Genomic DNA, 17,347 nt, shown 5'->3' with positions numbered 1-17,347 from the left:
ATCTATATCTAATTGACAAACTTATTCGACTTTCTCTCCCTGAATTCGTGAGATTATTTTATGCATTTTAACGTGGATATGTTGAAATAATCCATTAGAAATTTAATTGATTAGCTTCATTAAAGGATTAAAAACAACAGACGAATGAAAGAATTATTAATATCCTTTATATCAAAAGTTTCCATTGATTTTTGAATAATTGCTTTTATTTTTGGTGATCTAGAAGGTCATAGGATTTAATGTTCATAAATTTATTTTAAAAAAACCAATCAAACTATTCCATGTTCATTTCATAAAACGTTGGATGCTCTCAACTCAATTGTATGCAAAATATCATATAAGCAATTCTGAATACGCAAAAAATTAATTATGAGTGATAGTCAAGCTCATAAAGATGAGGTAAAGCGCTTTCATTCCATGTTGCTAACACTTACGTGACAATGGAGGCGTCGCGACGATTCATTATATTCATGATTATTTCATCATTTTCAATGAATTATATAATATATTAGATGATCGCAATTTTTAAGAGTACGTGATTACCAATTTATTTTTGACGAATGACCCTCTAATGTTTCCTCACAATAATATGGATCAATTAAAATAGTTCTATTAGCAGGTTCATCTATAAATTGTTCATTAGCTGCAAATGAATAAAACATTAAATTAATGTAATTCAAATAAATACATGAGATATTTTTTGCAATAATCTAGAATTTTTTCTGCTGTAAATGAAGATTAATAATATCCTTTAAAATCTACAAAAATAACCAAAGTTTATTTATTAATAACGAATTGTTTATTTTTTTTCAAGACTGTTAGATTTGTGTAACTATTACATAAATGATAACGTGCCCCTGTTCATAGAATTAAATGAGAAATTCTATATTGCTAAATTAAAAAATGATCAAATATTATTCTAATAAGTCAGATGTAAGCTGCTTTTAAAAATTAGAAAGTGGTTTACATGATTAAAAAATTAACAAGGATCAATTGATCCTCAAAATTGCAACGCTTGGTTCCCAAGTCGCGTATTGGCAGCTGTCGAACTCGTAAAACGTATACGTATGGTATAAGAAGGCGCCTTAGCGACGAGTTGATATGAAGAAACATAAACACATTGGTAAACGGCGCATAGTTATGAGGAGGTCACACTTAGTTCAATATTGACTGGGTGGGGGTGTTATTGGTGCATGAAATAGCTCCTTGTTGGTCATTGCCATCGTGTTAGTAACATCCAGTTGTATAAAAGCACGGTGAATCTTACCCTAAGCCATCAGTCTTTTGGTGATCAATTCGCTCACAAAACATGGCTTACAAGGTGAGACAAACTTATTTCCACCTTTGTGTTTAAGTCTAATAACTCCTGTCCCAAAATATTAACCATCATTTGTAATGTTGCAGTTTATCATCTTCCTCGCTTCTGTAACTCAAGCTGCCATCGTGCCGGTAGCTCCAGGAACAGCTGTGTTTCCAGCAGCCCGAGTTGCAGCAGTTCCAGCAGCACCAGTTCTTGCTAAACTTGAGGAATTTGATGCCAATCCTCAGTACAGTTTTGCCTACGACGTTCAGGATGCTTTAACTGGTGACTCAAAGGCTCAATACGAAACGAGAAATGGAGACATTGTCCAGGGAAGCTACAGTTTTATTGAAGCTGATGGAACTCGAAGAATTGTTGATTATACTGCAGATCCAGTTAATGGATTCAATGCAGTAGTGAGCCGTGAACCAGCAGTTGCTGCTGTAGCTCCAGTAGCTCCTGTGGCTCCTTTAGGAATAGCACCAGCAGTACCTGTAGCCCCAGCAGCTGCAGAAATACCAGCACCAGCTCCAGCACCTTCTATTCCTGCTGATGGACCTGATTCGGATGTTGAAGTCATTGATGCACGTTCTGGACCACTTCGGCAAAGACCTTCATCTGAAGACAATTCTCAACCACGTGAACTTTTCGCAAGGATCAACAGAAGACCAACACCCCAAGCAGAATCAAGACAACAATTTGAGTCAAGACAACAATTTGAAGCAAGACAACAAACAGAGTCAAGACAAAATTCTGCACCTTTGAGAGCTCTTGCCAGTAGACTTCCTTCTCAACCCGCCTCCGCTGAACAAAAATCAGCATCATCAGAGCCTCGTAATGCTCCAGAACAACGCCAACAACTAGTTCAACGTCCAGCAGCTCTGACTTATCCTGCATACACCGCCTACACGGGCGCTTACACCTCGCCACTGGCCTTCTCTGCTCCTGTTGCAGGACTTACTTACACAGCTTTGAACTTGTAATATTCATGAAGTAGTTTGAATATTTTTTGTACATATGGTATCTACGTAATCGTTTGTTGTACCAATAAATTATGAATAAATCATTTGTAAGTCAATTTAAATTTTATGTAATCGATTGGTTTTTTTTGGTCACCTACATTTTCAGAGTCATGAAAAAGTTATATAAAAATCTTGATGTTAATTGGAATCGACATGTTTAAAAGTGTTAAATAATTTTTTACTTTCTATTTAAACGAAACAAGAATAATTATCTTTGTTATAACATTTTAATTATAAGCTTTTATATTCTTTATTTTTTTATAGTTTTATAAACTTCATCCATAATAGTATTAAATAATAATCATTCATAGGACTGTCTAATCCGGTATGTTAATACTCTTGAAATATTAATAAAATTATTGGATTATTAAAACAAAATTCTTTTATGTAAAAATAATTTCTCTCCACCATTAATCTTCTTCTTTAATAGTTAAGCTGATAGAATTCATGATTTAAAATGTCGACATACTTATTAAGGTGCTAATTTACTTGGAACAAACAAGGATATGTTTTAGTCTAATTGATTCTACTCTAACTCAAGATATTTGATTGACTGATGATATGACTTATGAATAATAATACCAATAATTGAAGTACTTAGTAAGAAAGAGATATTTTCTCATCAAATTTATTTTAATAAGCACTCTCATGACACCTTGTAATGCCACCATTAAAGAGACATATTTTCTGACAGCTACTTGATCAATTTATGAAGCCTAATAATCATATAAAGTGTCATGTGTGTAACTACCTGTGGTTCACGTAACACTCAACCCAAATAGCAGACCAAAGACAGTTTCATGGATTGAATTTCGATTGACCACTCGGTGATTTCTACATAGCACAACTTTACGTCTTTGTCAGAAACTTATTATCATATGTCGTTTGCTTCATCACTTTAATGTATGTATCACGAAAGATTGCAATGGGCAATGCGAGGTACAGGACAAATAATAATTCACTCGATTAATACGAAAACATTTTGAAAGCTTTTTATTTAAATTATAAATATTATTTTTGTATCTAATCATATCTACTGCATGTTTACTAAGAATTCAAAAAAAAACATTGTAGCATTAAACAAATAACTTCTTGAGTAATACAAAAATAGTATTATTTTTTAAAAAAAAATTTAAGATTTACTTAAAAAATAAAATAAAAATGGAGAACAATGACTTAAAAATTAAAACCTATTCTGAAGAACAACTATTCAACACTAATAATAATAATTTTATAGTACGTTTGAAGAAAGGTAGTCAATTGTAAAACCGAGTAGAAAAAAATTAATTTCAATAAAATTTTATTTATAACAAAAGCCCTATTTCTAGGACAAAAAATCAATCATATATACAAATAATAATTTCATCGGTAAACAAACAAGTTATTATATAGCAAAAATATAAAATTAAACAAAAACATTTGTAGGTGCAACAGCATAATTCAAAGGAGCAGGATAGACTGGCGCAGACAATCTAGTGGCAACTGCTCTAGGAATGGTATATGGCAGAGATGCAACAACTGGAGCTGCGACAGACCTAGCTAGTACTGGTGCAGCTACTGCGGGAGCAACTGGAGCAGGCACAACTGGGGCAGCAACAGATCTAGCAAATAATGGTGCAGCAACTGGAGCTGCAACTGCTGGTGCTACTGGGGCAGCAACGACTGGAGCTGTTTTGGTAACAACTGGAGCAACAGCTACAGCTGGTTCACGGTTCACTACTGCGTTGAATCCATTGACGGGATCAGCAGTATAATCAACAATTCTTCGAGTTCCATCAGCTTCAATGAGACTGTAGCTTCCTTGGACAACATCTCCATTTCTTGTTTCATATTGAGCCTTTGAGTCACCAGTCAAGGCATCTTGGACATCGTAAGCATAACTGTATTGAGGTACAGCATCGAAATCTTCAATCTTGGCAAGAACTTGAGCTGCTGGTGCGACCGGAACTACTGCAGCTTTAGCAGAGATGAAGATGGTTGCAATAGCAATAGAAAGAACAACCTAAAAAAATTTTTGTTGTAAGAATATTAATTTTTTATTTCTAAGAATCATATTTATTGACATTTTAATTAATTTTACTGTAAAATTTATAAGTACTCACTTTGTATGCCATTGTATATATTTTTTTTTACTACCGATCGCTGAGGATTGGAAGAAGACACTGATGTTTGTTGTTCGATTCGCGTGGACTTATATTCCTGAAGATGTCACAATGCTATGTCACCTCCCACCTCATTACCCGGACATTGCAATTGCGCGAGCTCCAATGTAATTTCTTATAGCAAGGGTAGTTGTCTAAAGATATGTATGAAATGCGAAAACTATTGAGAAGGTCAAACTTGTTGACCTCGATTAAATACTTTTTGCTTTAAACTTTTCTAGTCATTGGAATAAGCCATTTGAAAGTATCCGTCAACGTTTATGGTGATTCAAACTCTTCTATTATTTATATTCAACAGCAAATGTGCTGAATTATATAACAATAATAAATAAAAAAAATCTTTAAAATTGAATTATTAAATTAATTCAATTCTAATAAAATTCTAATTTTTTTTTTATCATAATAATTTTAAAAATTATAATCTAATATAAAATGTGTAAATAATTGTTGATAAATCATTGAAAAAATTTTATTTCTGTCAGAGTTAAAACTTTCAAACCAAAGAAGATACTTTATCCTCTATAAACATCGCTCTCATTCGAATTTCGGAGCATTGGTATGCAATCGCGTTTCTGTTAGTCTCTTCACGACTTGAAATACTAATGGCATTGCTTTACATTGCTAGTAAGCAAGTGAGGATACACGCAATAACCCAACAAAATTGCAAACAGTGGGGGCATCAATATAAGGTGGAAGCTGAACAATAATAACACATCAGTTGATATAATACTTGTGTCACTGTTCAGGTCATCATTTCTTGACGTTAGCAAAATGTTCTTCTTCGAGGTAAATTAATAATTATATTTTATATTTTTACAGCCAATATTAAAAATAAAATTAATTTTTCCAGTTATTTATCTGTGCTGGCCTCATAGCAGTCTCTCATGGAGGTGTTCTCAGAGCAGCGCCAGTAGCAGCAGTTCCAGCAGCTCCAGTTCTCGCTAAAATTGAAGAGTATGATCCCCATCCTCAATATACATTTGCCTATGATGTTCAAGATGCCATAACTGGTGACTCAAAGGCTCAATATGAAACGAGAAATGGAGATGTTGTCCAAGGAAGCTACAGTCTCATTGAAGCTGATGGAACTCGAAGAATTGTTGATTACACTGCAGATCCAGTCAATGGATTTAATGCAGTTGTAAGTCGTGAACCAGCTGTGGCTGTTGCTCCAGTTGTTACCAAAACTGCTCCAATTGTTGTTGCTCCAGTAGCACCAGCAGTTGCAGCTTCAGTTTTCCCAGCAGCACCTGCTCCAATTGTTACAAAAGCTGCAGTGGCTCCAGTTGTTAACAAACCAGTGGCTTCATTTATATTAACTCCAGTTGCTCCAGCAGTTTCTGTCCCAGTTGTAGGAAGAACTGTTGAAGCACCAGTGTTGAATCCAGCAGCTCCAGCATCAGCTGTAACTATTACTAAATCAATTCCTCTTACACCTTTTGTACCTTCATCTGCTCCACTTAAAAGAATACCACACGCAAAACCTGCATCTTCTCCAGTGACATCAAGAATCAGAACTGCTCCAAAAAGCCGTCCACATTCGGCTAGACTTTCTTCACCTCAATCACCTCCTACTGGATTATTTGCTCCGTTAACTTCATCAGCAGCTGGTTATTTTTATTGAATAAAACAATTTAAATAAGTTAATTAGTCATAAGGAGAGATAATGATAGTATTAAAATGTTTATGCTACAAATTATATAATTATAATTATTAGCTACATGTTAATTTCACTCTTGTAAGTACTGTCTCTATTTATCAAGTGTAATTAATCTACCTCAATAACTGGAACTGCGAATATTATACTCTGAATAATTAAATGAATAAACAGTTACAATGATTATTTTATTTCTTTTATTATGCAACTAAGATTTACTTGAAACGTTTACGAAAGAACAATGAACAGGTTATCGTGTAACCGATCCGACCTTCAAATACGGCTCCTGAATATTAATCCATTTACTGCAAATGTTTAATATATTTTAGTCAAGTAAAAAAATTACACTCTACATTTACTTCGAAAAAAATTTTTTCTTTAAATCTTTAATAAATGTTAAATATCTTTGAAACTTATTTTTTATTTAATTAGTTACTGCTTTTCTATTTTCCTATGATAAATTTATTCATCGAAACGCATCAATATTCTTGATACATATGGAAAACTCTGTGAAGGTCCGAGAAAGCTTGACCTCGCGATTTTATTGAAAGCAACGTGAAATTTATAATTAAAATGTTGGATTATGTTTTTTCTGCTACTTTTCAAAATTGTAATTTAATATTAACATATTTTATAATTATTTTTTCGAAATGAATTGAAAACAATGGTATTACATAAAATATGTCTGACTTAATCTTGTCTACGACTACTGGACCTGCGGCAAAAGATTAAACTGATAAAAAATCGCATTCTACTCCACATCAAGCTTGTCTATCATTTATATTGAACTCATTTTTTTTACTTTTGTCTATTTGGAGTAAAGTTGTGCGTGCGTTCAAGAATCATCGCGTGATTTCAAGTGGCTTGTGTCGACATAAAGAAAGCAGTAAGGGGGAAGGCACGAGCCAGGACGAAAACTCGATTCCTCGTTTTCGGTTCGGTCCGGGCGCGGTTGGTTCATTCTTGCGAAATAACGAGCGACTTTGGAACATTCTCGGTGAGTATATAAGCTCTAACCAGAGCTCCAGCCAGCATCAGTCATTTACAAGACGCACAGCCATGGCATTCAAGGTAAATATCTGTTGAATTTAAAGTAATAATCACCAAATATTAAATTACACCTTCAAAACATGATAATTTAATCCATATAATTATATGAAATATTATTTTCATCGTTACAGTTTGTTGTTCTCGCCACTTTGGTAGCCGCAGTCAGTGCAGGATTCCTTCCAGCTGCACCTGTTGCATATCATGCAGCAGCACCAGTAGCTTACCATGCAGCAGCTCCAGCAGTAACTTATCATGCAGCAGCCCCAGCAGTTGCTTATCATGCAGCAGCTCCAGCAGTTACTTACCATGCATCAGCTCCAGTTGCTTATGCACCAGCAGCTCAATTGGTCGCCCACAAAACCATCGCACCTGAAGACGATCCTCACCCACAATACTCTTTCAGCTACGAAGTCCAAGATGCCAGTACTGGTGATTTCAAGAACCAACATGAAACTCGTGATGGTGATGTAGTACATGGAAGCTACTCTCTTCTTGAATCTGATGGAACACAAAGAACTGTTGAATACACCGCTGATCCAGTCAATGGATTCAATGCTGTTGTACACAAAGAACCTTCTCAAACTGTCGTCAAAGCAGTCCACGCCGCTCCAGTCGTCCATGCTGCTCATTTGGTTCATGCTGCACCAACCTATACTTACCATCATTAATCTTTTTGTTGATAAATATTCACTTATGTAATATAGACCCTGTGTTTTAAGATAATAAATTTGATCAACTCTACTTGATATACATGATTTATTATTTCATTTATCCCAACATTTTGGAGTATAAGAGAAATTATTTCTATTTGATAAATAACATTTAGCAAATATGATTTAGTTAAATACATTTTTATATTTTTATAAATGCAATCAATCAGTTTGGTAGCTCTCTAATTTTCAAATCAATTTTTTCTATGGTCAACATTGTTAAATGTAATTTTCAAAGCAATCTTGGTTGATAAAATTAGATTTATTCTCCATGTGAATAAAAATGGTCAATTAACGCTTAAATCAAGAGAATAAATTAGCGTGAAGTTGCATTTTATAATCTTAAAGCATAAAATATTATTTTTTACTTCAAAGACACTATCTAAGAGACATCCTTTTGTAGACAATAAAAAAGTGTTGTCTTTGATTGCAGGAACAAGTCACTGAGTAGAATCGAAAAAAAAAGATGGAGATTCTGAATGCTTTTAAAAGTCTTTAAATGGATAACACAATGCAGACAAAACAATTATTTATAGCACTGGTAATTGGAGAAGATTGTAAAGATTGATGATTGTGTATTGGTTACTTAATGAGCTGGAAAATAACTGAAAAAAATTTACAAGGATCTTACGAAAGTAAATGACAAGTCTTTTGTTACGAAATTCTAGATCAAAAATGTCTAAGTCCTGGTTAGTAACTTTCTTTTTTTATCCTGACAAATTTTTAATAAAAATTGTTCGTACTTGAAAAATTGGATTATTTTAATTTTAATTGAACTTTTTTTATCAATATTTTTTATAAATTTATTATTATCATAATTAAAAGAACTAGACCTTTTTTTTAATTAAAAAAATTTCAACTTGAGTAATAGTTGTACAGTTATCTATTTCGGTTGTAATTAAAAAATTAACCTTTAACAAAAAGCTCAAGTTTTTTAAAATGAAGAAAAAAATTTTTTTATAGAGAAACATCCGTGAGATAATCCAGAAATGTAATCGCTATCAATTTAAGTAGGTAGCACACATTCTTAATTCCACGGCCTAGATATCACTTGTTCAACGACATTGGAATGAAAGCGAAATCTACGACCTTCGTAACACTGTCTATCCACATCAGAGTTGTGTTACAAATAGCCACTAAAAGAAAGTAAAATCGACTAACTCACCAACTATTTGTTATTTCACCTTGAACGTCCTTGAGTTTCCGCTGACCGATTTACTCCATAATATATTCACCAATGGTAATTACTTTAATGGATGAATACATAATAAATTGATAGAAAAAAAATAATTCAAAACTACAAACAAGTTTTAATCTTAAGAATATTTTATTTTCAGTATCAAAACACACATTAACAAAAAATTATTCTACAATAGTTGAAGACAGAGGGGTGAATTTAAGTAAGAAGGATCTAATTGGAGTTTAGTGAGAGTAGGAGAAGAGAGGTGTCGAGTAGGCAACATGAGCGATGTAAGGATGAGGGGCAAGCTTGGCAATAGCTGGAGCAGCAGGTGCAGCATAAGCAGCAACTGGAGTGGCCAATTTAGCAGCTGGAAGAGCGTAGGCTGGAGCAGCTAATTTAGCAACAGCTGGTGGTCCATAAGTCAATGCTGGAGCAGCATAAGTGTGGGCGATTGGAGCAGCGTATTTGGCAATGGGTGCAGCATAGGTAGCATGGATTGGAGTAGCTAATTTGGCAACTGGAGCTGCTTGAAGAGTGTATGCTGGGGCGTATGCTGGGGCAGCAACTTTAGCAACTGGAGCTGCAGCAAGAGCGACTTTGGTTGCAGGTTCTTTGTGGACTACGGCGTTGAATCCGTTGACTGGGTCAGCGGTGTAGTCTACGATACGGCGAGTTCCATCAGATTCAAGAAGAGAGTAGCTTCCTTGAACAAGATCTCCATCACGAGTTTCATGTTGGCTTTTTGAGTCTCCAGTTATTGAGTCTTCAACATTATAGTTAAAACTGTATTGAGGGTGAGGATCGTGTTCAAGATTTTCTGCTTTTGCCAACACTGGTGCAGCAACTTTAGCAACTGGAGCTGCATAGGCCAGAGGTGCATGTGCAATTGGTGCGTGATATTCTGTTGCGATAAAACCAGCGTTGGCTGCTGATACTAAAGCCAAAAGGGTGATGAACTGAAAAATTAACAATTTTTCCAATTACTACCACAAATTTTTTTTTAGATATAGAAGATGTTCTTCTGGTTCAAGAGAAAAATAGTAAATTACACTAGTACACTAGACTCACCTTGAATGCCATTTTGTAAGTTGTAATGTGTCTGACGATGTGTCTGATACTGCTTTGGTCAGGATGTCTCCGAGTATTTATACGAACGATCCGAAGCCATAACCCATTGAACTGCAATACAAAAATACTGGTGGTGGTAAGGAAACGTGACGTAACATAAAATCTACCACTCCAAACGTCAGAAATTTTTACCACCTCAATGAAGCTCAAAAAGTATTCCACGATAAAAGAGTTAAGATATACATACACATATGGATAAAAAAAGACAGACGAAAGGGCGATTCTGATACAAGAAACAAGATGTACTTTCACTGAATAAAACCAGGGCTGTCCGTATACCGGACAAACCGCGCCCAATGTCATGAGAGTGTGCATATTTAATTGACGATCATGTTATGGATATTTTGATGGCTTTCGTGAACAAGATTTTACCAATATCTTCATCATTATATTCTTCTGATGCATTGTACATTAAAGCACAAAATTGGACCTTGAATTATAAACATTTATGGAGCAAATAAATTAAACATTATTCCACATTAGTCTTTTACAATTAGGAAGCTGTAAATTTTTTAGTCAGCATAAAATATTGGATAATTAAAAGTGTTTTAAATTTAAGAATCTTTAATGAGAAAAAGAAGAGTAAAATGACAATGATCAAGTATTTACAATTTGTTACGTATATTATATATTAACCCTTTTAAAAAAAATCTCCAAGACAATTTTTTTAGTTGACAGCTTCATTTGGTTGTATTAATTTTATTTAAGATCAATCTACTCTTTTTTTTTCTTCATTACTTATTACCTCTTTGACCTCAGATACGTTTTTTCTTCTCACAATTTATTATTCAGCTAATTTTTTCGCTCCTCAATCATGATCAATTTTTATGGGTAATTACACCGAGAAAACTGAACGATAAGACAAATAATCTGATAATCAAATAAATTATAATTTATATTCGATGTCTTTTGAATAAATTGGACTTATCTTTATTCAGTTAGTTAATTAGTAGGCAATTATACTCAATAAAAAAAAAAGATAGATAGTCATAAATTATAGTTTTTCATAGTCAAATAATAATCCAAAGTTGGATGGTATCTTTCAAGTTAGGAATGTTATAGCATTAAAACCCACATAATGAAACATAATGAAAAAATTCAATCAGTAAAATCGACCTCACGTATTCAATAGTTTGAATAATGCATATAGTGTGATTTAGAAACGTTCTAAATGTCCCCTATTTTCTATCATGTCACTCACGCCTGATGAGTTGTATCAATAGATGATCTGATCAACTTCCACGTACCCTGTATGTGAAGAAATGAGTGAATCCTATACAAATTGATCAATTGCAAGTTGATTCAAATGCACTATTTCTTCTAGAAAATTACTCATCAATCACTTTATAGATTCAATCATCAATCCTACGCAAAATCTTTGTAGGAAATTATATTTATCAATTGAAATGAATTTTTTCATTGCCAATAATAGGCTGATATGAAATCTATAATTGAAAATGAGATGAGGGATGAGATGCAGATTTTTTCTATCAAAGTAGATATGGAAAAAGCAGCCTGATGACCACGCCTTTCATGTCCTTTGATTTCAGGATCGACACTATAGGTCGTCTGGTCATGGTCGAGAAGGGGCCGATCACGTAAGAACATGTCTCGTTTCCTCAGACAAGGGGCAGACTGAAAAGGGTCGCGAAAGTGGGTCGCATTTCTTGTCCAAGTCATTAAGTGATTCAACCCTATCTCACTCACGAAACTCGTCGTTTAAATTGGCATCCAATTACGCTATCACATTGATCGCTCCACGAGAAAGTAAAATAAATACTTGAACAAGTATTCAAAGAATGACATAAAATTTTTAATTCAACTTACGCGTGCTTCTTATGATATAACAGATGCTCTGAATACCAGTAATTCCATAAATTTATTTTTATATTTTGGCATTCTACAACTATGTGATCATTTTTTACCTTTTTTATAGAATTGATGAAAACCTGCTTGATACTTTGATCAATGTTTTTTTTACCAGCAATTATTTATTTGAAAAAAAAGTCTTGAACCTTGAAATGTCTTGGATAATTAGAATGAAGATAAATTTAATGTATTTTATGGTATTAAACTCAATTTATTCATTTGTGACCATAATTATTTTATTTTAATTTTATGAAAGTGATTATCGATAACGAATCTAGAGCTGAAAGTCAAAAATTTATTATTCAATTCAACAAAGACCAGTATATTCGACATTTGTTGCTTTATCCGTTGAACAAAAATTTTATCAGATTAAATACAATTACTTTCGCTTATTTATTATTCAGATTGGAAATTTATTATTTTTCGGCTGAGCTTTTGCAGGAATCGAACACAATGGTGGCTAACATAAGTTTGTTAAAGAAAAGAGGAAGTATTGCTTCATGATATTTATGTGGCCATCAGTTTGGTGCTGAAAACTTATATTCTCCAAGTGCAAATTTGGCTGCAGTTACATTCACTTGTAAAAGTACAACGAATCTGCAATATTTCAGTAAGTAGCAGCGATTCAAGGGTACAAAAATAAAATATAACAAACTTCAAAGTTTGTTAGGGTGTGGCAAAATAATTGTAAAAAAAAACCAAAAATGGAAATGTACAGGTATAAAACATCATAATAACAACCAGCTTTTGGTGAATACTGGAGGAAATAATTGGTGAAAATTATAGTTGGAATGAGCAAACCGTCATTTTGCCCACATCAAGATAAAATAATACATCGCGAAATATTCTTAATGCTTACATTAACTTAAAAATGTATACTTGGTAGTAATTTAAAAGTAAGAAATAAAAAGAGAAATTTTTTGATAATATTGATGAGTTCTTTATTCAAGTACTGTAAATGTGATATATTGAATATCTTAGTCAGTTCAGTAAATTATTTAATATCAGTCAAAGATCCTGAATCTATGGCAACATTTGAAGTTAATAGAAAAGTTTAGTTCAATTCCATCGAAATATTTTATAGAATAAATATGAATTGTAATTAAAGAACTATTTAATGATATAGAGCTTGAGCATAGGTGTAGTGAGCTGGTGCAGCATAGGTAGCATGGGTGGCGTAGGTAAGGGGTGCAGCAACCTTGGCGACGGCGGGTGCAGCGTAGGTGTAGTGAGCTGGTGCAGCGTAGGCCACTGGTGCATGGACAAGTGGAGCTGCGAATTTGGCAACATGTACTGATGGTGCAGCGTATGCTACGGGAGCAGCAACTTTGGCAACTGCCACTGGTGCTACGGCTTTCACGGCAACTGTTGCTGGTTCTTTGCGCACTACAGCGTTGAATCCATTAATATCATCAGCAGTGTAGTCAACTGTACGGCGGGTACCATCGGGATCAACCAAAGAGTAGCTTCCTTGAACAACATCTCCATCACGGGTTTCATGTTGGTTCTTGAAGTCACCAGTCAATGAGTCTTGGACATCGTAGCTGAATGAGTATTGGGGATGAGGGTCGTGCTCAAGATCTACTGCCTTCGCCAACACTGCTGGTGCAGCTGCGTATGCCACTGGACTCGCTGGGATGAATCCACCATTCGCCACCGCCACCAAAGCAAACAAAGCTACAAACTGAAACAATAGAAACAAATTTACACTAACCAATTTTTGACAATTGAAAATTACTATTTTACTATTATTACAGGTTTAAAATAGTATGAACAATTTTGTATAACCAAAAGTTGAACACACCTTGAAAGCCATTGTAAAGTAGTTTCAGAGGACCAACTTGGTACTGTGATGTTGTTAGGTGATCACGGTCTGGTTTTATATCCAACCGTCTTGCAACCCCCTCCACGACCTTCCTACCTAGAAGAACGTCATACAACCCGCAATGTACACCAACACCTTCGGTCTTGAACTTGGCCGGATGTTCTTTCATTCCCTTTGCCACATTTCCAACATGCCGACTAGAATCTCCTACACGTTCTCGTTAAATTTATGCTTCCAAGGCTGAATGTTGTGCTTACACTCTGGAGACATATTTTTCTTCTCTCATTGCATTCAACTAAATTTATTGCAACATAAGAACAATGAATCCATGGTGCGTCTTTGTTCTAACGATAATGATTTAAAAATATTTCAAAACCTATAATAAGAACATTTAACCACCCTTCTATCAATTCAACTACATTCTTCTGAAGTAATTTGATAATAACCCCGACATTTCTTACATCCACACAACACTTATCTCATTCTTTCATCGAATAAGTTGTTCTAAATGACCTAAAATTCAATGGATGTAATAAGAAAAAAATTAAAAGCTAATCTTCCGACAATAATGTCTGTAATTGTTATCCTTAGACCATGAAATAAAGTATTTTACGCCTATGTTTACGATTGAATGAACTCTATAGCTCGTTTATTTATATTTTTTTTACTTCAGTCAATAGGAATCGTAGAAAATCAATTTAGCTAATCGAAATGATTCGATGTTTACTTTTATATTTTTTTTTAATTCAAAATTTTTTCATTTCAATCGACCAATTACCATTATCTTCTGGGCAAAGAGAATGTGAGGGCCACCTTGTCGCAAACAATTCCTGATGGCCATGGAGCTGTACACAGACCTCAGATTCCGGATCCATATACCCTTCATGCGGTCGGTCTTGTTCACACACGGATTACAATTTTTTTTTTGACAAGACGAGATACACCAAAGTACAAGGTACAGATAAAAATAAACTCTACATTGAAGGTGTAGTTTAGAGATAACATAGGGAATCATTAGAGAAGATTTCATCCAGCAAATAAAATTATTTGATTAATATTACATTCAGAAACAAAAATTATTCGATTTTTAAGAACTATAATGTATTGATATTAATATTTTGATAGAGCAATTTTGTAATTAAAAATAAAAAAAAACTAATTTAAAAGTCGAATAAATTTCATCATTGTTACAAAATAAATGATCTGTTGAAAACATTGTAAAAACAAAAAATGTCAATTTGTCATATGACAAAAAATTATTCTAAACTATTTCAATTAATCAATCATGATTAGCATATTAAATCAATGTCACATCATCAATTACAACATTCAAAAACTGGTTCACATACATTAATGAAAGTCGAATAAACTTGGAGGAGAATTTATTTATAAATTAGAGGCGTGTTTTTCGTAAAACAGTTACGGAAATGCATTTTTTTCTGATCGTGACATACAGAGTCACTGAATATGTATCAGGAGAAATGTTTAAATGTTGACCAAATCATGGTTGATTGATTGTAATTCAATTTTTGGTGAAATTTCTCAACTGTCCTTATGTATGCAATTCCATGCTAAGTTACAACTTCAACAAATTGACAATTAAACAAATTATTGTAATGTTTCTGTAATAAATAAATAAATATTTAGATATCAGCATAAGTTTGACTAATAATGCAGACAGCTTGGAGTTTTTGAATTATTCAATCTGAAATAAAAAGATAGCTTTCATTTCTCGAAATCCACGTAAACATAGTTGAGTAATTTAGATCAGTGAAAATGATCGAATTTAAGTTATGCGTGATTACAGCGTTCTTGATATAAATATAAATACGACTAAAAAAGAAAAAAAGAATTAGGTAACTTGAAACAAGGCCGCGGTCCAGTTCGATCACAGTCCCACACGATGGTCCACTACACCAGAGAAGCCAATCTTCCAACGCAAAATGGGTGTGGTCCCAATTCCTTGCCCAATTTCTCGCCTCGTATACGCTGTTCACCATGAATCAAGTAGCTACTGTTCGTTGATTGCATCAGTGTGTGTCCTGGCCGTTCATCCGGGAGTTGTATATAAACAGAATTCGACCAACGTCAGACATCACTCACTTGACACTCTCAGATCAACTAATCAACTAAGCAATGGCTTTCAAGGTAGAGCTCAGTGTTTGATTATTAAAGTGTTTGATTAATAAAAAAATTATTTAACATTTCTTTAAGTTAATAGCTAATATCATAATTTTATTTATCGTTCTAATTTAGAACAATTATTCAACTAAAAAATTATTTCTATTGTTTCAGTTTGTAGCTTTGTTTGCTTTGGTGGCGGTGGCGAATGGTGGATTCATCCCAGCGAGTCCAGTGGCATATGCAGCTGCACCAGCAGTGTTGGCGAAGGCAGTAGATCTTGAGCACGACCCTCATCCCCAATACTCATTCAGCTACGATGTCCAAGACTCATTGACTGGTGACTTCAAGAACCAACATGAAACCCGTGATGGAGATGTTGTTCAAGGAAGCTACTCTTTGGTTGATCCCGATGGTACCCGCCGTACAGTTGACTACACTGCTGATGATATTAATGGATTCAACGCTGTAGTGCGCAAAGAACCAGCAACAGTTGCCGTGAAAGCCGTAGCACCAGTGGCAGTTGCCAAAGTTGCTGCTCCCGTAGCATACGCTGCACCATCAGTACATGTTGCCAAATTCGCAGCTCCACTTGTCCATGCACCAGTGGCCTACGCTGCACCAGCTCACTACACCTACGCCGCACCCGCCGTCGCCAAGGTTGCTGCACCCCTCACCTACGCCACCCACGCTACCTATGCTGCACCAGCTCACTACACCTATGCTCCAGCTCATGTAGCCTATGCTGCACCCGCTGTTGCCAAAGTAGCTGCTCCCCTCACCTATGCTGCACCTGCTGCATACACCACTTACCTCCATCATTAAGCTTTAGAACTGTTAAATGAAATATGTATTTCATAATTTTATGAATATATTTTTTAGACCATTCAATTATTGTATTTATTTCTGAAAAATTCCTCATAAAAAATATCTGTGGCCTCGATGCACCGTGCACCACTTTCTCGTACCGGGTTACCTAATTATGACCACGCCTGGGCGTATGCACTTTTATTTAGTGTACGTAATACTCGTAATACTGGGCGTGTTGTTATTAAACCAATCTTATGGTCACACCAATACAAGAACCTTGAACGACTTGTGCATATCTTCCAAAATGAATGTCATGTCTCATTAGACCATTACATAACGATTATTTTGCTTTACATACTTCTGATCATGAATAAAATATAACTGCGTAAAATAATTAATTGATAAACTATTTTATTTTTTTTTTAGTTCACAAAAATAAATTCTTATACATATACACGTTTATACATATATATGTTATCGAATTATTATTGATAATAGATTTTCTATAAA

The 17,347-nt window shown here is 34.4% G+C and overlaps 6 protein-coding genes across 6 annotated transcripts; 4 read left to right on the top strand and 2 right to left on the bottom strand.

The window, feature by feature from the left end:
• Nucleotides 1–1,293: 1,293 nt before the first annotated feature.
• LOC118063954 (translation initiation factor IF-2-like) lies at nt 1,294–2,284 on the top strand. The gene is made up of 2 exons (XM_035078253.1): nt 1,294–1,321; nt 1,405–2,284. Exons 1-2 carry the CDS (start codon nt 1,310–1,312, stop codon nt 2,281–2,283), a joined length of 891 nt encoding a protein of 296 aa, XP_034934144.1. The 5' UTR covers nt 1,294–1,309; the 3' UTR covers nt 2,284.
• Nucleotides 2,285–3,694: 1,410 nt separating this feature from the next.
• On the bottom strand, nt 3,695–4,542 carry LOC118063959 (larval cuticle protein A2B-like). Its single transcript, XM_035078257.1, has 2 exons — nt 4,425–4,542; nt 3,695–4,324 (listed from the first exon to the last, which is right to left on the bottom strand). Exons 1-2 carry the CDS (start codon nt 4,434–4,436, stop codon nt 3,728–3,730), a joined length of 609 nt encoding a protein of 202 aa, XP_034934148.1. The 5' UTR covers nt 4,437–4,542; the 3' UTR covers nt 3,695–3,727.
• Nucleotides 4,543–5,218: 676 nt separating this feature from the next.
• Nucleotides 5,219–6,197, top strand: LOC118063955 (cuticle protein 19.8-like). Its single transcript, XM_035078254.1, has 2 exons — nt 5,219–5,270; nt 5,335–6,197. The coding sequence occupies exons 1-2, from the start codon at nt 5,256–5,258 to the stop codon at nt 6,106–6,108; spliced, it is 789 nt and encodes a 262-aa protein (XP_034934145.1). The 5' UTR covers nt 5,219–5,255; the 3' UTR covers nt 6,109–6,197.
• A 927-nt stretch (nt 6,198–7,124) lies between these two features.
• LOC118063961 (larval cuticle protein A2B-like) lies at nt 7,125–7,937 on the top strand. The gene is made up of 2 exons (XM_035078260.1): nt 7,125–7,212; nt 7,323–7,937. Exons 1-2 carry the CDS (start codon nt 7,201–7,203, stop codon nt 7,857–7,859), a joined length of 549 nt encoding a protein of 182 aa, XP_034934151.1. The 5' UTR covers nt 7,125–7,200; the 3' UTR covers nt 7,860–7,937.
• Nucleotides 7,938–9,209: 1,272 nt separating this feature from the next.
• On the bottom strand, nt 9,210–14,009 carry LOC118063910 (uncharacterized). Its single transcript, XM_035078157.1, has 4 exons — nt 13,886–14,009; nt 13,199–13,765; nt 10,153–10,263; nt 9,210–10,040 (listed from the first exon to the last, which is right to left on the bottom strand). The coding sequence occupies exons 1-4, from the start codon at nt 13,895–13,897 to the stop codon at nt 9,324–9,326; spliced, it is 1,407 nt and encodes a 468-aa protein (XP_034934048.1). The 5' UTR covers nt 13,898–14,009; the 3' UTR covers nt 9,210–9,323.
• Nucleotides 14,010–15,948: 1,939 nt separating this feature from the next.
• LOC118063957 (cuticle protein 21-like) lies at nt 15,949–16,918 on the top strand. Its single transcript, XM_035078255.1, has 2 exons — nt 15,949–16,054; nt 16,202–16,918. The coding sequence occupies exons 1-2, from the start codon at nt 16,043–16,045 to the stop codon at nt 16,850–16,852; spliced, it is 663 nt and encodes a 220-aa protein (XP_034934146.1). The 5' UTR covers nt 15,949–16,042; the 3' UTR covers nt 16,853–16,918.
• Nucleotides 16,919–17,347: the final 429 nt, after the last annotated feature.

This window comes from Chelonus insularis, unplaced genomic scaffold (genome assembly GCF_013357705.1).
Source record: "Chelonus insularis isolate UGA/USDA-ARS -01 unplaced genomic scaffold, ASM1335770v1 contig_150_pilon, whole genome shotgun sequence".
NCBI classification, from domain to species: Eukaryota; Metazoa; Arthropoda; class Insecta; order Hymenoptera; family Braconidae; genus Chelonus; species Chelonus insularis.
The sequence above is the reverse complement of the archived record's forward strand: the minus strand, read 5'-3'. Positions and strand labels throughout refer to the sequence as shown.